Raw genomic sequence first — 24485 nt, 5'->3', positions numbered from 1 at the left:
TTACTATCACAAATAAATATACAGGGTGTCCCATTTATTTTGACCACCCTAAATAACTGTTTGTCCAGATGCAAATTACAAAATGTTTCAAGCAAATGTTCCTTAGCCGTCAGGGGGACATCAGCCAGCATGATTGCCTTCGTTGTAGCTTTATTTTTTACAAACATATGAACAGCGGTATGACTTTCTTAAATGGCACCCTGTATTTTTTATTTGGTAATTCATTTCCTCTCCTAAAGACCCATTCAAAAATATATCACAGTGTACCATTCACTGAAACACAACGTTATTAATTACATAACACAACATTGACTTAGAGCCCGGGATCACAAACTCGTCCACTTGCTGGAGTCAGAAAAGAAATGAAAATCAAGGAAAAACATACCACAAAATTGACTTTGACTCTCCTGTACCATTGCCCAGGAGTAGAACATTTAAAGTTGCTCAGAGTGGTGATCCTGGACACCGATACACTGGTACACTCGTTGAATGAAAGAATTATTTACTGCTTCCAGTGTTGCCTGCTGAAGAGAATTACAAGCAAGCACGATACGTTCCCGCATGTCCTCTGGAGTTGTTGGAATGTCGCGATAGACAACGTATTTAATGCATCCCCAAAGAAAAATGTCCAGAGGATTTAAATCAGGAGACCTAGCAGGCCAAGTAACTGTTCCTCCTCGGCTAGTCCATCTGGCAGGATACCTTCGGTTCAGAACACGACGTGCACGCAAGGCATTATGTGCTGGACTTGCATCGTGTTGATACCACATAAGCATTCTGGTTCTTAGCGGAACTTCATCCAGAAGAGGAGGAAGAATCGTCTGAGGAAGTTGGCATACGCTGTGCCGTTTAGACTACCATTGATGAAATAGGGCAAATAATTGTAGTACCAAGCATCCCACACCAGACTTTAACTCTCCATTGACGCTGATGTTCCAACTGTCTAAGCATCGTGGTAGTCGCTGGACCAATAATGCATATTCCTTGTATTTCCCTCTCCTTTGAGAAGGAAGATTCATCGGTAAATAGAACATTGGAGAGGAAGTTAGGGTTGGCGAGGATTTGCTGCTGTGCCCACTGACAGAATTGTACACGATTCTGGAAATCATTCCCATGCAATTCTTGATGTAGGTGTACATGGTAAGAATGGAACCGATGACGTGTAAGAATACGATGTACACTGGTTTTAGGATTTCCAATCTCGTGTTCAAGTTCTCGTGTGCTCACATGTGGATTAATAACAACGGAAGCGAGAACAGTAACTTCAACAGCTTCGTGTGTGCGAGTGCTACGACAATTGCATTGTCGTGAGTTGAATTTCTCGTTTCCTGAAGCGTCGCAACAAGACGAGAAAATGAGAAAACATCCGTCGGGAAAGTGGGTTCTTGTCAGGATATCGTTCTCTGTACAGTGCCGCTGCCTGCGTAGCATTTCGCCTACCTTCAACAACAACAACAACAACAACAACAACAATAAAAGAAACGTTATATCGATGGAGTTTGTAGGAAGGACAGCCTTTACTGTATGCTTGCTCTACAAAACAGTATTTAAAAGGACTGAACTACTGTACTAAATGTACCCGTACATAAGAAAACAGTATTGCAATTACTGTTCTGCTAACTTACATTCCCCATAGATGAGTAGCACTTCTACCTTCTCTTCGTTGGTGTATATTCTACTCACATTACTCTTCAACTGACGATGGTTGACGGATTGACGGGTGTGCATTCTACTTATATTTACATTTGTCCTCTGTCAACGTCAGCACGTGGATGTGTTCCATTACCCCGAGTATCTGCACTAAGTGCTGGGAGCCTCAACGTCAGTGTTGTGTTATGTAATTAATAACGGTGTGTTTCAGTGAACGGTACATTGTAATACATTTTTGAATAGGTCTTTAGGAGAGGAAATGAATTACCGAATAAAAAATACAGGGTGCCATTTAAAAAGTCATACCGCTGTTCATGTGTTTGTAAAAAACAAAGGTACAACGAAGGCAATCATACTGCGACTGAACCTACTAGGTGTAAGCGGCAAATTTTCAATTAAACTTCGTATTCGTCGCCTCGAAAGTCTTCTACATCTACATCTACATCTATACTCCGCGAGCCACCTTACGGTGTGTGGCGGAGGGTACTTATTGTACCACTATCTGATCCCCCCTTCCCTGTTCCATTCACGAAATGTGCGTGGGAAGAACGACTGCTTGTAAGTCTCCGTATTTGCTCTAATTTCTCGGATCTTTTCGTTGTGATCATTACGCGAGATATATGTGGGCGGTAGTAATATGTTGCCCATCTCTTCCCGGAATGTGCTCTCTCGTAATTTCGATAATAAACCTCTCCGTATTGCGTAACGCCTTTCTTGAAGTGTCCGCCACTGGAGCTTGTTCAGCATCTCCGTAACGCTCTCGCGCTGACTAAATGTCCCCATGACGAATCGCGCTGCTTTTCGCTGGATCATGTCTATCTCTTCTATTAATCCAACCTGGTAAGGGTCCCATACTGATGAGCAATACTCAAGAATCGGACGAACAAGCGTTTTGTAAGCTACTTCTTTCGTCGATGAGTCACATTTTCTTAGAATTCTTCCTATGAATCTCAACCTGGCGCCTGCTTTTCCCACTATTTGTTTTATGTGATCATTCCACTTCAGATCGCTCCGGATAGTAACTCCTAAGTATTTTACGGTCGTTACCGCTTCCAATGATTTACCACCTATGGCATAATCGTACTGGAATGGATTTCTGCCCCTATGTATGCGCATTATATTACATTTATCTACGTTTAGGGAAAGCTGCCAGCTGTCGCACCATGCATTAATCCTCTGCAGGTCCTCCTGGAGTACGTACGAGTCTTCTGATGTTGCTACTTTCTTGTAGACAACCGTGTCATCTGCAAATAGCCTCACGGAGCTACCGATGTTGTCAACTAAGTCATTTATGTATATTGTAAACAATAAAGGTCCTATCACGCTTCCCTGCGGTACTCCCGAAATTACCTCTACATCTGCAGATTTTGAACCGTTAAGAATGACATGTTGTGTTCTTTCTTCTAGGAAATCCTGAATACAATCACAAACCTGGTCCGATATTCCGTAAGCTCGTATTTTTTTCACTAAACGTAAGTGCGGAACCGTATCAAATGCCTTCCTGAAGTCCAGGAATACGGCATCAATCTGCTCGCCAGTGTCTACGGCACTGTGAATTTCTTGGGCAAATAGGGCGAGCTGAGTTTCACATGATCTCTGTTTGCGGAATCCATGTTGGTTATGATGAAGGAGATTTGTATTATCTAAGAACGTCATAATACGAGAACACAAAACATGTTCCATTATTCTACAACAGATTGACGTAAGCGAAATAGGCCTATAATTATTCGCATCTGATTTATGACCCTTCTTGAAAATGGGAACGACCTGCGCTTTCTTCCAGTCGCTAGGTACTTTACGTTCTTCCAGCGATCTACGATAAATTGCTGATAGAAAGGGGGCAAGTTCTTTAGCATAATCACTGTAGAATCTTAAAGGTATCTCGTCTGGTCCGGATGCTTTTCCGCTACTAAGTGATAGCAGTTGTTTTTCAATTCCGATATCGTTTATTTCAATATTTTCCATTTTGGCGTCCGTGCGACGGCTGAAGTCAGGGACCGTGTTACGATTTTCCGCAGTGAAACAGTTTCGGAACACTGAATTCAGTATTTCTGCCTTTCTTCGGTCGTCCTCTGTTTCGGTGCCATCGTGGTCAACGAGTGACTGAATAGGGGATTTAGATCCGCTTACCGATTTTACATATGACCAAAACTTTTTAGGGTTCTTGTTTAGATTGTTTGCCAATGTTTTATGTTCGAATTCGTTGAATGCTTCTCTCATTGCTCTCTTTACGCTCTTTTTCGCTTCGTTCAGCTTTTCCTTATCAGCTATGATTCGACTACTCTTAAACCTATGATGAAGCTTTCTTTGTTTCCGTAGTACCTTTCGTACATGATTGTTATACCACGGTGGATCTTTCCCCTCGCTTTGGACCTTAGTCGGTACGAACTTATCTAAGGCGTACTGGACAGCTGTTATAGTGGTAGTCAAAAGATATGATATGTTGCATGAAGATTTTGCACAATCGAAAGCAAGAGTACGTGAAGGTACAACAAGTTATTAGTAAGTTCCTGTCTGTTTCTAAATACTAAGGTTTTACTCGTTCAGCTAGAAATGAGAATGTATAGAAACATGTGGTTGATAACTACTTTTTTTGTTGTGTCCCGTAGTTGCATTATACAATCATAGTGTTTTTAGCATGTTTTGTCCACATTCTCGATCTTAATTTGACCAATGAATACAGCATTACTAAATATTTCTTCAGACGTTACTCTACGTTATTTCTTCACGTCTTCGTTTCAAATTTGCTCTTAAAATGCCACCAATTAAGAGTGACTAGTGTCTGCTGTGCATCTGCTACACTTAATTACAAATGTACAGTTGCACATTACTAGTATAAACAAAGCACGGCGTTCATAACAGACGTTAAAACATTACGTGAAGGTTTGGGCTCCGGACACAATGAATGCGACACAGAAGCTAGTTGCGACTGAGTCTGGATTTCCACGAAGGTTGAGGAAGAGAAAGGGGCTCATGAGAATGGGACAGTGCGGAACATGGAAGACGGATAGTTTTGGAGACTGAAGAGGAACCTTATTTGGTGAATTTTGATATGAGAATGTGCATGGTTGTTGCGACTCTGGAGTTAACCTAGTGAGCTATTGCAGTTTATAGGTGTGACTTTATGATCTTGAGAACCATAAGCATTTTATGTCGCAAGCGCAGATGCAAGCTAGAAATGAGCTGGGTTTTGTAGAGGATGGTCACGCAATGCTGTCAGAGAGAGCATTCATTATACAAGAAATTATTATTATCAGCACCTCAATCTACTTTCCGTTGCCACTTAGAGGCAAGAGGAAAAAGAAAGAGATTAGAGAACCTTAAATTGGTAATCCTCGTATGTGAACCGGAAAGAAGAGTCATTAGGGTGTAAAAGGACTCTTATTCTATTAACTGCCATTAATTAAAAACGAAAATGGCGACTGGAACGACAAAAACATTCGTGAAATCTGTGCTTCTCCTCATTACGTAATAACACTAGAGTTTCTTTCTTGTTTCCTAGGGATGATAGCATGATACTTGACATCTTGAGCCAATGGTGGGAACTTCCGGAAGGTTTAAACATTCTGTTCAGAATACGAACGAGGTTTTTAGCAGTCTGAAAAATATTTTAAACTGTCCCTCGAGGTTGATAACGCGAATGGTGACACATGATAGAGGAGGATATTAATGTAGGTACATTTACAGTTTACTCGTATACTGATTTTTCTATTGACTTAATATTAACCTCTGTGCATTAAGATGAATCTTGGTAACAAACAAAATACCTATTGCTCTGGACCATCATATCAAATTCTCGGGTAATTTATCTGAATAAACATGTTTCTTATCAGGGTTATTTTTTAGTCTGTATAAGCCTGTGAATAAACAAGTATTAATATTCTAATCAGATCAAAAGTCACTCAGACGGATGTTGATTATTCTACTGGCACTTAAGAACATGATCATCAGCGCCTTTGAAGGATCCAAAACTATCTCATGGTTTGAAATATGTCAGCTCTGACCAGCGAAATTGCTGCGATGATTCCCCGGGAACACATATTAGAAGTTTTCTTCAGAATGTCGAGCTATATCAACATGGATAAAATCAATTAATCAGTCACGTTGTCATCTACTAAAATCCACTAACCGTTTGACAAAAAGTGCCTAAGACGCACTAAACTATGACACTTAAACTATTCAGCTCGCTGTCCCCGTGATTGGTGGTTAATTAGTATCTCCGTAGATGAATAAAACTGTACTGATGCTCACCTTGGATATTACTTAATGCAAAGAGAATCAGCTGAACAAAAAAGCTAAAACTTTCTCTTTTAGCCTATTAAGACACAAGAGACCGAGATATCCACTCACACATCACGGACATCCTTTCCTTAACACTCACATCTCGTCTGGCCGTGCACAAAGCGTTCGGCTATTACAAGCACGAAACAAAGCGGCGAGCGGAGCAGAATGAAACAAGCAAATAATCCTAATAAATCTTATAATTAAATTTTCCTCGAAACATTTGAGTCTCATCTTTATCTACGATAATGATGGAAGCTGAAGAAATGAATTAAAAGTTCTGCCACAGATAGGACTTGAACCCCGATCTCGTTGCTTGTTTAGGCATAAATGTCGGTTGCTGCACCACCGCAGCACTACACTACCAGTTCTGATGGACTGCTCAAGTCCAACGCCCTCTCCAACACAACCCTTAATTCACGTCTTCAGCTTATTTTCGCCTTTTTAGATCGTCACTACACATCACCTACACCTGATGTAAAGGATTTCCCCATGACGTCCAACAGTGGGATGCTATTCCAGTGTTGGAGAGCTTCAGCAGTAATGACGATCTAAACAGATGAAAATAAGTCAGTGCAGCAATGTTAGCTGTGGTGTTGCATTGGTGTAAGGGCTCGCATTCTGTCTACTCAGTAAGGGGAGCCGATTCAAGTACCGATCGTTGCACAAATTTTTATTCGTGTCTTCAGCTTCCATCATTACAGTATTCCTAATAAACATAGGTCTCAAAAAGAGTGTTTTCCTGATAAGCCGTATTACGGCTGAGTACATGAATACGGGGTTCCTGAGGATCCTAATTGCAGATACCCACTTCAGAACAAACACATTAGACCAAGTGTTCCACGAGGCCACCGTTCAGGTGAAGACGTGGTTTATCGCGTCTCCTTATCGATGACCGTACACGTTCAAAAATGCCAGGTGTGAACGACTGCAATGGCAACCACCCACAATGCGTTCCTGGAGTTAATCGACACTATCAACAGGCATGGAATATGCCACAGCTTTACAATATCCCCACACAGAAAAAGAATCCAATGGGTTCAAGTCGGGGGATGTGGATGGTTATTGCTTTGACGAGCTACCACCGATGCACTTGTTGCCGAAGCTTCGCATTACGCATTTCTGAACAGCCACATGAAAGTGTGCCAGTATACCAATATGCACATCTTTTCACGATAAGAAACATAATCCAAAACGTAACCTTAGATATTAACAGTGTTGTAACGTTGTCATGACTGCACCTGTGCAAAGCTCGTATCGAGGAAACCATGGTTTCCGGACCTATATTTCTCCCTCTTCTTTTTCTTATGCCTTTGTCCTGCATCGGCGCAGGGTCGGCACGGTTACTAACTGATTTGGCACGGTTAACTTACGGAGTGACCGGATGCCCTTGCTTTCGTCTCCCTGTTACCCCCTTGCGACGTAATATGTGTACCCCTACTACCTGCGTCTAGCGTTATTGATGTGGAAGAGGGCGAAAGTTTTCTTAATATTTGCGAACCGTGTAACTGAGGCTGAACTTAAGTACCAGCTCGGTATTCACCTAGTGGGACGTGGGAAACCGCCTAAAAATCACATACAGCTTCGTCGACAGGTAGACCCTCGTCGCTAATCCGCCGAGCGGATTTCATCTACGGCCGGCTCACCTAACCGTCCCAGAAGCAGTGCTTTAATATCCCGGTTATGCTGGCGGGTGGTTTCCGGTCATATGTTTATTGGAATTCTTTGTTTCTTCCATTGTTCTCTACTCACCCCTTTCTTTTTTACCTATAATAGCCAAAACCCCGTATATAGAGTGCAACAAAAATGTATGGCTGACTTTCAGGACACATCTCCACACGTGGAAGAAGAATCTGAATTATACGGACAAGGGTCCTAAAACGCTTTATTTCCTTGTGAGAACCCTTCCTACAACTCTTTGAGGCGCATTAATCATGGATGCACACAAGAACTGAACACAATGGCATACGACATGAAACTCTCTTACGAGTAATGTTTACAAAAAGGAGCGGTACACGAAGCAGAGATTCTTTGTTTCCGCACTGTGAGAGGCTGAGAAATCACACGTAACACTAGAGGCATACATCAGCGCATCCGTACTTCAGTAAGCTAAAGATGCTGTAAACACGTTTTAAGAGAAGTTCTGCAATCTTGTGCTTGAATAGTAGGCAGGTTAAACTTATGACTGGCTATGAGCCGCCCTGAGGCGCTTCAGTCTGGAACCGCGCTGCTGCTACGGTCCCAGTTTCGAATCCTGCCCCGGGCATGGATGTGTGTGATGTCCTTAGGTTAGTTAGGCTTAAGTAGTTCTAAGTCTAGGGGACTGATGACCTCAGATGTTAAGTCCCATAGTGCTTAGAGCCACTTGAACCATTCGGCATGAGGAGTTGAGGAAACACCTACAGACGATGGGTGTAGAGGAAGAAGCCGCTTAGTGTAGACTATGTGGTGAGGGCATGGGACCACACCATCATTTAATTTTCCAGTGCGAAGCATTGGAGGTCAAAAGACACAGAATATTGTAGCCCTCAATCCTGAAGATATTGAGTCTAATAAATAATTATTAGGTTGATGCATAAGTTTTTGTTTCGCATGTTGGTATTTCGGTTGTTACGAGTTTATTTATCTATTGTCATTTTTTATTTGTAGCTCACTGTTGCTATTTGAGTTTTTGTCATTTGGAGATAGAGAGTGGACCCGTACACCTTAGAAAATGGAGTGCCAAGTGGAGAAATTGGAACATTTCCGACATATTCTTTTTGGCTCTAAGCACTATGGGACTTAACATCTGAGGTCATCAGCCCCCTAGACTTAGAGCTACGTAAACCTAACAGACACATCCATGCTCGAGGCAGGATTCGAACCTGCGACCGTAACAGCTGCGTGGTTCCGAACTGAAGAGCCTAGAACCGCCACAGTGGCCGGCGACATGTTCTTCTGTTTAAGTTCAAGAGAGGGATGACAGCAGCAGAGGCAGCCAGAAACATTTGCGCCGAGTATGTGGATAATGTCATAGGACAGAGCACGGCAAGGAAATGGTTTTCTCGTTTTAAGGAGACTCGTTACGATATTACTGACTCACCACGTTCAGGAAGACCTTCGCGATTTGATGAAAATAGTTTAAAAGCGTTAATTCACAATGATCCACGTCATTGTGCTCGAGAACTGGCAAATGTGATGAACTGTGATCATTCCACCATCGTCCTACATTTTCAAGCCATGGGGAAGGTTCTAAAGTCGGGTGTATGGATACCGCATGCTCTAAGCTAAACTAACAAAAATCAGCGGGATAGCTATATGTGCATCTCTGCTTCCTCGTCATCAATTGGCTCGTGAACAACACTGACTACTCCTATCCTGTATCGTTACTGGTGACGAGAAATGGTGTCTTTTTGCTAACATAAGGAAAAGAAAGGAATGGTTGAGCCCAAACAAAGCAGCAACTTCCCGTACAGAGACCTGAGCACATGCATAAAAGATAATGTTATGCATGTGGTTGAACAGCGACGGTGTGGTGTACTACGAATTGTTTCCTCGAGGTGTAACCATCAGCCGGCCGGAGTGGCCGAACGGTTCTAGGCTGCGCAGGTTCAAATCCTGCCTCGGGCATGGGTGTGTGTGATGTCCTTAGGTTAGGTAGGTTTAAGTAGTTCTAAGTTCTAGGGTACTGATGACCAAGTTAAGTCCCATAGTGCTCAGAGCCATTTGAACCATTTTTTTGTAACCATCACTACTGGCATTTATTCTCAACAACTGAGACGTCTTGCAGACGCAGTCCAAGAACAACGACCAGGAAGGCTGCGTGAAGTGATGCTAACCTACGATAACTCCCGTCCGCTTTCTGCTAGATTGACTAAAACAGGACGTAGGCTGGGAAGTCATTTCGCACCCACCTTATTCACCTGATCTTGCGTCCTCAGATTTTCACCTTTTCTGCTCTTTATCGAACAAACTTCAAGGATCTTCGTTTCCGAATGAAAAGGAGCTCCGAACATGGCTCGACGAGTTCTTCGCCTCTAAAGCACATGTTTTCTACAGTTGCGGCAGCGAAAAGTTGCCTCAGCGTAGACAAACTACTGTAAATAGTGGAGGAGAATATATTATTGATGACTAGTCTGTTACGTGTATCTGTTGTGTTTATTGAACTTACGGAAAAACGCTACGAACTCACGCAGCAACCCAATGGTAAAGCATCTTCTACTACTCTTTAAGGGTATCATCTGGCTTTACTAGAATCTGTGACGAGTAATAGCACAATAAACTCAATTTCGGTGCGGGCAGTAGCGGGTTAAGACCGCTGTTGTTTAGTCTCCCTGCGCCAATGAGTCAACAGAGGCAGAGGGCGAGTGCGCCGTGCCTACCTGTTTGCCGTCTTCTATCAGGCGCTCCTCCGGCGACGCGGAAACGGCGGTGGAGTCGGCGGGCGGCGCGGACTTCTCGCAGACGGCGGCGTGCAGCTTCATGGCTGGGCACCTGGTAGCTGGTGGCTGGTAGCTGGGACCTGGAACACAGCCAGCGGGCAGCGCGCTGTCAGACCGCTCCGGCTGTTGCACTTGACCAGCTGGCCGCGATTGCGCCTGGGCGGCAGCCGGCGGCCTGCGGCCGGCCCGTGACGAAACCTGGGGCGCGGCTTTCTCCCGCCAGCAGACGAGTTGCAGCAACGCGACACGCCGGCCGGCGTCATCGCGCTACTGCCGCTTAGGGCACTTAATGCTACTGATGTGCCGCGAGTACATACTGCACAGTTATCAGCAGCCAGGAATACCGGCGCTCAGACCAGTCAACACGTTTCCATTAAAAAGCCGCAAAACAGCACAATCCATCTCACGAAAACACTTACGAGGGGGGTAGGACGTCAAACGGGACGACTTGGAACAGGAGAGGCACCACAGGAAACTTTATTTTCTACTGTCTATACTTTTACAAATAAATTCATAAAACTTTGTCAGCATGATGTAATGTCTCTTGCAGCGGTCTCACCGCGATATTTTCAGAAATTTTATAAATTATATAACTCAGTACATATCTCGAAATATCTCTTCTTATCTTACCGATTCCTAAACTTTAATATACGATGATTATCAATGCAAAATAGTTTCAAGCCCTATTATTCCTTGGAGCGTGCATTTACGCCATGGAATAGCTTCTCTGCTATCTATGTTTTCTCATATGAAAAGAATGATTCAGATCTTGCCGATTAGCCGTTAAAGAACGAAGATGTATATGTATGTATTGTTGAGCTAGTCGCCATCTTGATGAGATTCTGTATGAGAAGGAATTTAATACATGAACTAAACTAAAGTAAGTGTGTTCGCGTATTATTTAACTGATTATTATTGACAGTGTCTGCTTACTACGCTGTGTTGCACGGGATCAGTGGGGAACGTCTGACTTACACTGGACGAACCTGCCTTTTTGTACGCTCAAGATATCCAGTTTATTACTTTCAATAAATGGGCTAACACGGTCTTACCATCAGATCTCCGGTCTTCCCCATGTGATCACCGAAAGTTAATAATTATTACAAATGTTTTCAGGAGATCGACTCACAATTTTCGTCGCACCGAGACTTCGAAATTGCTTCACTGCCTTATGGAATTTAAGTTAAGCTCAATTTAATCAGGATAGAACAGTATTGAATTGTGTGAATGTGATAAGCCTGCTTTGGGAATGAATATTCCCTTAATATACGCATATTTTTTTACTATCCTGATCAGTGAAGCTAAATCAGTCCGGTGTGAGAGAGGTTTTAAATTTCAGATCCCACAAAAAAAAAAAAATATTAAAATGACCAGGAAGGATTCAGGATTCACACTCATAGCAGTGGAAGTGCAAAAACATAGCAAAATAATTTTTTTTTTTTAGATATGAAATTTCATCACTTTTTCACTTACTGTTGGCTGCATTAGTTGCTATAGGTACATTTTTCTTCCCAAGTAAGAGAGATTCTATGATGAATTTTGCACAGCATACAAACCATACTTATAGGTGTATGAAACTCTAGAATTTTCCAAATCTATTAAAAACTGTGATAAAAATTGAGATAATTAACTACAAAATTAGATTTTTTTCTAATCATGAAGTTTAAAACGTAACTGCTCATTCATTTTTTCATAAATGAAATAGATTCTAGAGTTTCAGACACCTGTAAGTATGGTTTGTATGCTGTGCAAAATTCATCGAACAGTCTCTCGTACTTATGAAGAAAAGTATACCTATAGCAACAAATGCAGCCAATAGTAAGTGAAAAAATGATGAAATTTCACATGTAAAAAAAAATTTGTTATGTTTTTGAACTTCCGCTGCTACGAGTGTGAATCCTTTATCCTTCCTGGTCATGCTGACAAAGTTATATGAATTTACTTGTAGAAGTATAGACAGTGGAAATTAAAAATCCTGTGGTGCCCCTCCTGCTCCAAGTCGGCCCGTTTGACGTCCTACCCCCCCTTAATCACTTGGGTTGCGTCGTAGGTAAAGCAGGTAGAAGACTTCAGTTCATTTGTAGGAACTGCGAAAATGCAGTCAGTCTACAAAGGACGTCACTTACAAAACACGCCTGTGAAACACCTGTGGACCAAAGAGACAGAATTCCACAGAGAGGAAACTTCGTTACGAGAGTGAAGCAAACTGACGAACCTTCTGCCATGTTTTGAGTATCCAAAACAGAGGGGCATAGTACACGATAGTGCATAAGGAAATTACGAAAACTAGTGTAGAATTATGAATTCACGTATTCACGTAAAGTCAAACACATTGAAGTTCTTTCTGTGCTGGTGTATAACACAAATGTACGAAACCACTGACAGATAACATTTTTACTCTGTACGTGCTTGAAATAAGATACACTACTGGCCATTAAAATTGCTACACCAAGAACAAATGCAGATGATAAACGGGTATTCATTGGACAAATATATTATACTAGAACTGACATGTGATTCCATTTTCGCCAGCCGAAGTGGCCGTGCGGTTAAAGGCGCTGCAGTCTGGAACCGCAAGACCGCTACGGTCGCAGGTTCGAATCCTGCCTCGGGCATGGATGTTTGTGATGTCCTTAGGTTAGTTAGGTTTAACTAGTTCTAAGTTCTAGGGGACTAATGACCTCAGCAGTTGAGTCCCATAGTGATCAGAGCCATTTGAACCATTTTTGATTACATTTTCACGCAATTTTGGTGCATAGATCCTGAGAAATCAGTACCCAGAACAACCACCTCTGGCCGTCATAACGCCCTTGATACGCCTGGGCATTGAGTCAAACAGAGCTTGGATGGAGTGTACAGGTACAGCTCCCCATTCAGCTTCCACACGATACCATAGTTCATCAAGAGTAGTGACTGGCGTATTGTGACGAGCCAGTTGCTCGGCCACCATCGACCAGACGTTTTCAGTTGGTGAGAGATCTGGAGAATGTGCTGGCCAGGGCAGCAGGCGAACATTTTCTGTATCCAGAAAGGCCCGTACAGGACCTGCAACATGCGGTCGTGCATTATCCTACTGAAATGTAGGGTTTCGCAGGGATCGAATGAAGGGTACAGCCACGGGTCGTAACACATCTGAAATGTAACGTCCACTGTTCAAAGTGCCGTCAATACGAACAAGAGGTGACCGAGACGTGTAACCAATGGCATCCCATACCACCACGCCGGGTGATACGCCAGTATGGCGATGACGAATACACGCTTCCAATGTGCATTCACCGCGATGTCGCCAAACACGGATGCGACCATCATGATGCTGTAAACAGAACCTGGATTCAACCGATAAAAAGACGTTTTGCCATTCGTGCAGCTAGGTTCGTCGTTGAGTAAACCATCGCAGGCGCTCCTGTCTGTGATGCAGCGTCAAGGGTAACCGCAGCCAAGGTCTCCGAGCATGCTGCTGCAAACATCGTCGAACTGTTCGTGCACATGGTTGTTGTCTTGCTGACGTCCCCATCTGTTGACTCAGGGATCGAGACGTGGCTGCACGATCCGTTACAGCCATGCGGATAAGATGCCAGTCACCTCGACTGCTAGTGATACGAGGCCGTTGTGATCCAGGACGGCGTTCCGTATTACCCTTCTGAACCCACGGATTCCATATTCTGCCAACAGTCATTGGATCTCGACCAACGCGAGCAGCAATGTCGCGATACAATAAACCGCAATCGCGATAGCCGACAATCCGACCTTTATGAAAGTCGGAAACGTGATGGTACGCATTTCTCCTCCTTACACGAGGCATCACAACAACGTTCCACCAGGCAACGCCAGTCAACTGCTGCTGTGTATGAGAAATCAGTTGGAAACATTCCTTATGTCAGCAAGTTGTAGTTGTCGCCACCGACGTCAACCTTGTGTGAATGGTTTGCAAAGCTAATCATTTGCATATAACAGCATCTTCTTCCTGTCGGTTAAATTTCGCTTCTGTAGCACGTCATCTTCGTGGTGTAGCAATTTTAATGGCCAGTAGTGTATATTCGTAGTCTTCTTGTTCTGCGGATACAGTTATACGCTGCGCAAAAGTTATGCACGATTTAAAAAGGAAATTCGGCTACTGCTTATCTTACAAGTTTGCACCCGTACTATCTCGCCACAAAATCACGAGTGACTTAACTGAGAGGGCCATATCAGCCTTCGGCTGAAATCGGAAATCTGTCAGGGGTGTGCCTTGCTCACTGCTTTCGGGAGGCTTAATCGTATTTCGTTGTTTCCGTATTATAACTTGCGTGTTATGACAATATGCCGTTTCAAGGCAACAAAGCAGTAAAGATTTACTCGTATCATAAACCTGTCACTCTAGGTACTTTTGCTATAATTAAATGTTAGTTAAAGGTGTACTTGCTGTATAAATCCTTAGGAGATTCTGAAATTAACGAGAGATAGTATTCGAAACTGTATGTAATAGCTGTGGTCATGTTGATAGACATGTGCAGTTATGCAGTCGAAAGAAGTGAAGATGTGCCATAAGTTTCTTTCTTTCCCAGGTCCATTCAGTACCTCCTCGTTAGTTATTCAGTCTGTCCAACCAATCTTCAACATTCTTCTGCTGCACTACATTTCAAAATCTTCCACTCTCTTCTTGTCTGAACTGTTTATTGTCCACTTGTCAGTTCCATACAACCCTACATTCCGGACAAATGCCTTCGGGAAAGACTTCGAAACACCTAAATTTATCTCGCGAAGAGTTAAATGCATAACTATGAAGTTTCAGTACACATATTTCGGCGACTAGTTTCGAACCGACTGGTGCATTCTCTATCCTGGCCTACTGCGACTGCACTGAAAGTGTCTGATCTTAATGACGACCATCTAAAACTGGCAATCCATGCAATACACAGTGATGGTAGATAAAGTCAGAATCAAACTGACTGACTGTGATTTCTATAGTGAGCATATCTATACTGTGCCATTTATCTAGCGTCAAGATCAGTCACTTTATCTGCAGTCTCAGTACGTCAGGCTTGAGAATGAACTGTTGATGTTGTTGTTGTTGTGGTTTTCAGTCCTGTCTTCTCAGTTCTGTTCAGTGTTTCCTAATTAGTTATGTGAGCTACCCATATGATCTTCAGCATTCAACTGTAGCATCACATTTCAAAAACCTCTATTCTCTTTATGTCTGAACTGTTCATCGCCTACGTTTCACTTCCATACTCGCCTACACTCCAGACAAATTCATTCATAAAAGATTTCCTAACACTTAAGTCTACATTCGATGTTAACAAATTCCTGTTCTTCTAAACCAATTTTCTTGTCGGTACCAGTCTATATTTTATATCCTCTCTATTTTGGCCATCAACATTTATTTTGCTGCTCAGATAGCAAAAATCATCCACTACTTTATGTGTCTCGTTTCCTAATCCAATTCTTTCAGTATCACCTGATTTAATTCGACTACTTTCTATTATCCTAATTTTGCTTTTGTTGACGTCCATCTTATGTCTTCCTTTCAAGACACTGTCCATTCTGTTCAACAGCTCTTCCAAGTCCTTTGCAGCCTCTAACAGAATTAGTGTCATAGGCAAATCTCGAAGTTTTTATTTCTTCTCCTTGAACTTTAATTCCTGCTCCAGATTTTTCTTTTATTTCCTTTATTGCTTGTTCAATGCACAGACTGAATAACATCGGGATAAGCTACAATCCAACCACTGCTTCCCTTTCATGCCCCTCGACTCTTATAGCTGCCATCTGGTTACTGTACAAGTTGTAAATAGTCTTTGGCTCCCTGATATTCCCCGAGGTCAACTTCTACCACTTATTCCATTATTCTGTAAAGAATTCGTGTTAAAATGTTGTATCCATGACTTATTGAACTGATAGTTCCGTAATTTTCACACCTGTCAGCAACTGCTTCCTTTGAAATTGGAATTATTACATTCTTCTTGAAATGTGGGGGTATTTCACCCGTTCCATACATCTTGCACACCAGATGGGATAGTTTTGTCATTGCTGACTCTCCCAAGACTATCAGTGGTTCTGACGGTGTGTCGTCTACTCTCCCGGCCCTCTTTCCACTTAGGTCTTTCAGAGCTCTGTCAAATTCTTCTCGCAGTATCATATCTTCCATCTCAGCTTAATCTAAGTCGTCTTCCACTTCTATAATAGTGCCTTCAAGTTCATCTTTCTTGTACAGACCCTCTATATGCTCCTTCCACCTTTCAGCTTTCCCTTCTTTGCTTAGGACTGGTTTTCCATCTGAGCTCTTGATATTCATACGGGTGCTTCTCTTTTATCCAAAGACCGCTTTAATTTTCTGATAGGCGGTATATATCTTTCTTCCGTGAAAAGCGCTTCTACCCACCAAATTGCGGTCAGAGTCCACATCTGCCCCTAGAAATGTATTACAGTTTAAAATATGGTTTCGAAATCTCTGTCTAATCATTATATAATCTATATTTGAAGTCTTCCGTCGTCTCCATATCTCTTCCACGAATAGAACCTTCTTTCATGATTCTTTAACCAAGTGTTACCGACGGTTAAGTTATGTTCTGTGTAAAATTCTACCAGGCGGCTTTCACTTTCATTCCTTTCTCCAGTCCATATCCACCTACTATTTTTCCTTCTTTTCCTTTCCCTACTGTCGAATTCCAGTCCCACATCACAATTAAATTTTTGTCCCCTTTAAGTATCTGAATGATTCCTTTTATCTCATCTTCCGTTTCTTCAATCTCTTTGTCATTTACGGAGCTCGATGGGATATAAACTTGTACTACTGTAGTAGGTGTGGGATTCGTGTCTGTCTTGGAGACGATAATGCGTTCACTATGCTGTTCATAGTAGCTTACCTGCATTCGTGTTCTCTTACTCATTGTGAAACCCACTCCTGTATTACCCTTATTTGATTTTGTATTTATAAGCCTGTAATGACCTGACGAGAAGTTTGTTCCTGCTGCCACTGAACCTCACTAATTCCCTCTATAGCTAACTTCAACCTGCCCCTTTCCATTTTTACATTTTATAACGTTCCTGCCCGATTAGGGGATCTAAATTCCACGCCCCGATCCGTAGAACGCCAGTTTTGCTTCTCCTGATGACGACGTCCTCTTGTGTAGTCACCACCCGGAGTATTAACTAGTCGGTTAGAAACTAGTCGTCCAAATATATTGCAGCTGTGACAGCTTTGTAATAAACTCTACATGAGATAAAATGATGGCTTGTTCTATATTGACGAAATGCTGAAACAGTAAAACCTAAATTCCTATTCACCTGAACTCGTCTTTTTCAGAAATGCTTTTCTTGCTATTGACAGTCTGCATTTCATATCCCATGTAGTCCGGTAATCATCAGTTATTTTGTAGTCCAAACAGCAAAACTAATCTACTACTTTTAATGTCTCATTTCCTGATCTAATTCTCCCAGCGTCGTCTGATATAATTCGAATACATTTACATAAGGCTGACAGTGCATATTGACCGTATACAAACGAGAAATTCACGAATCGTGGTAGGTTTGTTCAACGCACTGGCGAGCGCCTCGAAAATGCCGAAAAATCTGAAGTGGCAACTATTTCACGGAATCCGCTTTGCAAAGTTTCATAAACCATCATTAAGAGAGGAAAGTAGGAATCTTCTACAACTCCCTACATACCGCTCCTGTACGGGCTGCGAAGACAAGGTTAGACTAATTACAGCGCACACAGACGCATTCAAGCAATCAATCTTTCGGCGCTCCATACGTGAATGGGGTCGAGAAGCAGCCCTAATATGTGATACAGTGTGAAGTACCCTTCGCCATACGTTTCACAATGGTTTGAGAAGTATACTCAAATACTGAGATGGTCGCGGTGGCCGAGCGGTTCTAGGCGCTTCAGTCCGGAGCCGCGCGACTACTACGGTTGCAGGTTCGAATCCTGCCTCGGGCATGGATGTGTGTGATGTCCTTACGTTAGTTAAGTTTAAGTAGTTCTACGTTCTAGGGGACTGATGACCTCCGATATTAAGTCCCATAGTGCTCAGAGCCATATGAACCATTTTTCAAATACTGAGATATAATACCCGAGCAAAAACGTGTTCGAAATCCCCTCGTACTAACTATTGAAAATAAAGGCCACAATAGACTTAAATTAATAACCGGCCGAAGATCAGGGCTGAATCACATGACCAAATCCACACATACGAGATCGTCAACCGTCCCATTCTTACCGTTGCAAATGCTGGACGCACCTCCGCTAAAGTTTTAAAGCTCCCTTCAAATTCTTGGACGACACGCACTCCGTCTCGCTTTCTGTAACTGACTGTCTTCTCACTCCCGTGCCTTGTTCCAGCTAACGTTTCCTCGTCTCCTAAAACGTAAGGAATACTTTCGCCTGACCTACGCCTCCCATAAATCTGATTGCCAAAACCACGTCGTACGGCAGCTTTGAAACCCTGATCCACTGCCGCGCAGATGGCAGCACATCCCACAATCCATCCGTGACCGAGCACTCCACATCTCTTCCGTCTAGTTGTTTTAACGCCTTCCACTCTCAGAAGAGGCAAAATGTGCATCTTAGTTATATGTAGTTTGCCTGGTGTATCAATTTTCAGAAGCGTTTGTCCATTTGCTGTTGTGCAACGCCTATTCCGTAGAGATTTAGTGTGAGTCATAGCCTGAATAGTGGGTTTTCGTGATGGAGTAGAGAGTGTCACGTGTGCTGTAGAATCGGGCACAAAGAAGGGAAAGCGCGTCACCGGAAGAAAGCTCTGCTTGTTGAGGATGGGAACAGGGACGCTTTGTCGGCAATGAAAACTGAACAAGCAGGCCAGCTGGGAGACAGCTCCGCTAACGATTAAGTTATACTGTTCGTCAGGCAACATACGACAAACGTCAGACTGGCAGGAGGAGTACTGAACTGAGGTGACAAAAGCCATGGGATAGCGATATGCACATATACAGATGGCGGTAGTATCGCGTACACGAGGTAGAAAAGGATAATGCACTTGACGGAGCTGTCATTTTTACGCAGGCGATTCATGTGAAAAGACTTCCGACATGATTATGGCCACACGACGGGAATTAACTGACGCAAAGGTACACTACTGGCCATTAAAATTGCTACACCACGAAGATGACGTGCTACAGACGCGGAATTTAGCCGACAGGAAGAAGATGCTGTGATATGCAAATGATTAGCTTTTCAGAGCATTTACAGAAGGTTGGCGCCGGTGGCGACACCTACAACGTGCTGATATGACGAAAGTTTCCAAACGATTTCTCACACACAAACAGCAGTTGACCGGCGTTGCCTGGTGAAGCGTTGTTGTGATGCCTCGTGTAAGGAGGAAAAATGCCTACCATCACGTTTGCGACTTTGATAAAGGTCGAATTGTAGCCTATCGCGACTGCGGTTTATCGTATCGCGACACTGCTGGTCGCGTTGGTCGAGATTCAATGACTGTTAGCAGAATACGGAATCGGTGGTTTCAGGACGGTAATACGGAACGCCGTGCTGGATCCCAACGGCCTCGCATCACTAGCAGTCGAGATGACAGGCATCTTATCCGCATGGCTGTAACGGATCGTGCTACCACGTCTCGATCCCTGAGTCAACAGATGGGGACGTTTGCAAGACAACAACCATCTGCACGAACAGTTCGACGACGGTTGCAGCAGCATGGACTATCAGCTCGGAGACCATGGCTGCGGTTACCCTTGACGCTGCATCACAGACAGGAGCGCCTGCGATGGTGTATTCAATGACGAACCTGGGTGCACGAATGGCAAAACGTCATTTTATCAGTTGATTACAGGTTCTGTTTACAGCATCATGATGGTCGCATCCGTGTTTGGTGACACCGCGGTGAATGCACATTGGAAGCGTGTATTCGTCATCGTCATACTGGCGTATCACCCGGCGTGATGGTATGGGGTACCATTGGTTACACGTCTCGGTCACCTCTTGTTCGCATTGTCGGCACTTTGAACAGTGGACGCTACATTACAGATGTGTTACGACCCGTGGCTCTACCCTTCATTCGATCCCTGCGAAACCCTACATTTCAGCAGGATAATGCACGACCTCATGTTGCAGGTCGTGTACGGGCCTTTCTGGATACAGAAAATGTTCGCCTGCTGCCCTGGCCAGCACATCCTCCAGATCTCTCACCAATTGAAAACGTCTGGTCAATGGTGGCCGAGCAACTGGCTCGTCACAGTGCGCCAGTCACTACTCTTGATGAACTGTGGTATCGTGTGGAAGCTGCATGGGCAGCTGTACCTGTACACGCCATCCGAACTCTGTTTGACTCAATGCCCAGGCGTACCAAGGCCGTTATTACGGCCAGAGGTGGTTGTTCTGGATACTCATTTCTCAGGATCTATGCACCAAAATTGCGTGCAAATGTAATCATATGTCAGTTCTAGTATAATATATTTGTCCAATGAATACCCGTTTATCATCTGCATTTGTTCTTGGTGTAGCAATTTTAATGGCCAATAGTGTAGTTGAAGCTAGACGCATGGGACACTCCATTTCGGAAATCGTAAGGGAATTCAATATCCGAGATCCACAGCGTCAAGAGGGTGCCTAGAATATCAAATTTCATGTATTACCTCTCACCAGGGGCAACGCAGTGGCTGACGGTCTTCACTTAACGACCGAGAGAAGCAGCAATTGCGTAGAGTTGTCAGTGCTAACAGAGAAGCAACACTGGGTGAAATAACCGCAGAAACCAATGTGGGACGTACGAGGAACGTATCCGTTAGGATAGTGGTGCGTAATGTGGCGTTAAAGTTCTTTGGCAGCAGTGTCTAGCTCATATTAATTTCCATGCACCAATACTCCAGAAAAATGTTAGTACGTGGTGCTGCACAGTATGAGTCAAAGAAATGGTCAATTATTCGAGAACCTATCGTCAATCACGATCTCATATCGAATGAAATATGCAGACTAAATCGTATAATAGCACATGTATGGAGGCAAAATATTGCCGCCTCACAGCCTCGTTCTATATACGTAATATATACGTAATTAAGTCTGCGCGTAATCCTCAATGCGTGAGCCCTACTCGCATTTGCCCGATTTTTTGCTTAGATAAAAGTATAACACAAAACATATTACATAAACACAGAAAAAAATACAGTGGCTTGTGAATCAGTCTCACCAGCCACCTACACCAAAAAGATCAATGTCAACATCGACAACGAACCGACAACTGCTTGTTTATTTAAAAGAAGTATGCTACTTTAAAGAAAAACGTGATGTACTGAATGTATCTGATTCACACGTGATTTCGAGACCAATGTAGTTGTCATCAAATCTGCAGCAATTCGCGGAAGGGTAGCACTTCTGTCACGTTGAACGATTCTCTTCAGTCGTCGTTGATCCCGTTCTTGCAGTATCTTTCTCCGACCACAGGGATGTCGGAGATTTGATGTTTTACCGGATTCCCGATATTCACGGTACACCCGTGAAATGGTCTTATGGAAAATTGATCACCACCTCGAAGATGCTGTGTTCCGTCGCTCCTGCGCCGACTATAACACCACGTTCAAACTCACTTAAATTTTGATAACCTACGATTGTAGCAGCAGTAACCGATCTAACAACTGTCTTGTATAGGTGTTGCTGACCGCAGCGCCGTATTCTACCTGTATACATGTCTTTATATTTGAATGTGCATGTCTATACCAGTTTCTTTACCGAGCGAGGTGGCGCAGTGGTTAGCACACTGGACTCGCATTCGGGAGGACGACGGTTCAATCCCGTCTCCGGCCATCCTGATTTAGGTTTTCCGTGATTTCCCTAAATCGTTTCAGGCAAATGCCGGGATGGTTCCTTTGAAAGGGCACGGCCGATTTCCTTCCCAATCCTTCCCTAACCCGAGCTTGCGCTCCGTCTCTAATGACCTCGTTGTCGACGGGACGTTAAACACTAACCACCACCACCACCAGTTTCTTTGGTGCTTCAGTGTAGTACGAAATTCTATACCACCGTTAATCTTCACGCGCGTTGTAGTCCCCACGTGTAGAAGCAGCTGCTTGTATGTCATCCTCGTATTTGATATCGTACATAGCCTCAACAGATGCTGTTACCGTTGCTGGGCTCTCGCCCTCGTAGTTCTGATGGTCTTCGGCCTAGCTAAATTGGCTCTGCGTTGTATACTTCCAATCCTATCCTAGACATCTGCCCGATCACTCGGGAGTCTGACATATGGTGCAAATTCCAGTATGAAAATCGAATTGCTTTAGCACATATTTTGCGTTTTCTCTTCCTTGCATGTGCGTCCTAACACCCTGCGTCCTCAGACTCTTCATTGTAGTTTTCAGTGAAGAATATGCTATTGCTCCCTTTCGCCTTCTAGTATGCCGCGATGTACGATAGGACCGCGAAGATGTCCTTTAACTATAGAAGTAGATGTCTTTTAACTATAGAAGTTCTGATAACAGGCATTCGTTAAATGAGCTCGGTGTCGTAAAGATAACGTCTCAGCTTTCCGGAACGTTTACGTTCACTGATAAACGTTAATCGTAGGTAGTTTGACTTAAATATTCCATGAAAAAGATGTTTATGTTGCCACATCAACGGCCCTTTGACTAATGTCCATATTCATGAAGCTATAAAGAGCGACATACAAAATCATCACAAGGACAGTATACTTCCTCTTTTGTGGCTGGAGATTAACAACTACACTCCTGGAAATTGAAATAAGAACACCGTGAATTCATTGTCCCAGGAAGGGGAAACTTTATTGACACATTCCTGGGGTCAGATACATCACATGATCACACTGACAGAACCACAGGCACATAGACACAGGCAACAGAGCATGCACAATGTCTGCACTAGTACAGTGTATATCCACCTTTCGCAGCAATGCAGGCTGCTATTCTCCCATGGAGACGATCGTAGAGATGCTGGATGTAGTCCTGTGGAACGGCTTGCCATGCCATTTCCACCTGGCGCCTCAGTTGGACCAGCGTTCGTGCTGGACGTGCAGACCGCGTGAGACGACGCTTCATCCAGTCCCAAACATGCTCAATGGGGGACAGATCCGGAGATCTTGCTGGCCAGGGTAGTTGACTTACACCTTCTAGAGCACGTTGGGTGGCACGGGATACATGCGGACGTGCATTGTCCTGTTGGAACAGCAAGTTCCCTTGCCGGTCTAGGAATGGTAGAACGATGGGTTCGATGACGGTTTGGATGTACCGTACACTATTCAGTGTCCCCTCGACGATCACCAGTGGTGTACGGCCAGTGTATGAGATCGCTCCCCACACCATGATGCCGGGTGTTGGCCCTGTGTGCCTCGGTCGTATGCAGTCCTGATTGTGGCGCTCACCTGCACGGCGCCAAACACGCATACGACCATCATTGGCACCAAGGCAGAAGCGACTCTCATCGCTGAAGACGACACGTCTCCATTCGTCCCTCCATTCACGCCTGTCGCGACACCACTGGAGGCGGGCTGCACGATGTTGGGGCGTGAGCGGAAGACGGCCTAATGGTGTGCGGGACCGTAGCCCAGCTTCATGGAGACGGTTGCGAATGGTCCTCGCCGATACCCCAGGAGCAACAGTGTCCCTAATTTGCTGGGAAGTGGCGGTGCGGTCCCCTACGACACTGAGTAGGATCCTACGGTCTTGGCGTGCATCCGTGCGTCGCTGCCGTCCGGTCCCAGGTCGACGGGCACGTGCACCTTCCGCCGACCACTGGCGACAACATCGATGTACTGTGGAGACCTCACACCCCACGTGTTGAGCAATTCGGCGGTACGTCCACCCGGCCTCCCGCATGCCCACTATACGCCCTCGCTCAAAGTCCGTCAACTGCACATACGGTTCACGTCCACGCTGTTGCGGCATGCTACAGTGTTAAAGACTGCGATGGAGCTCCGTATGCCACGGCAAACTGGCTGGCACTGACGGCGGCGGTGCACAAATGCTGCGCAGCTAGCGCCATTCGACGGCCAACACCGCGGTTCCTGGTGTGTCCGCTGTGCCGTGCGTGTGATCATTGCTTGTACAGCCCTCTCGCAGTGTCCGGAGCAAGTATGGTGGGTCTGACACACCGGTGTCAATGTGTTCTTTTTTCCATTTCCAGGAGTGTATTAAACTCTTTCCCATTCTATTTCTTTATTTTGGTAACATTTATAG

The 24485-nt window shown here is 44.1% G+C and overlaps 1 protein-coding gene across 1 annotated transcript in view; it reads right to left on the bottom strand.

Moving 5' to 3' along the window:
* The window catches only part of LOC126415893 (progestin and adipoQ receptor family member 3-like), a 193956-nt gene that overhangs the window by 112869 nt on the left and 56602 nt on the right, over nucleotides 1-24485 (bottom strand). Inside the window, exon 2 of the mRNA XM_050083464.1 lies at nucleotides 10293-10432. Coding sequence (XP_049939421.1) covers nucleotides 10293-10394 — 102 coding nt within the window. The 5' untranslated portion in view covers nucleotides 10395-10432. The remainder of the gene's footprint in view (nucleotides 1-10292; nucleotides 10433-24485) is intronic.

Source organism: Schistocerca serialis, chromosome 1, assembly GCF_023864345.2.
Source record: "Schistocerca serialis cubense isolate TAMUIC-IGC-003099 chromosome 1, iqSchSeri2.2, whole genome shotgun sequence".
Classification (NCBI taxonomy): Eukaryota; Metazoa; Arthropoda; class Insecta; order Orthoptera; family Acrididae; genus Schistocerca; species Schistocerca serialis.
The sequence above is the reverse complement of the archived record's forward strand: the minus strand, read 5'-3'. Positions and strand labels throughout refer to the sequence as shown.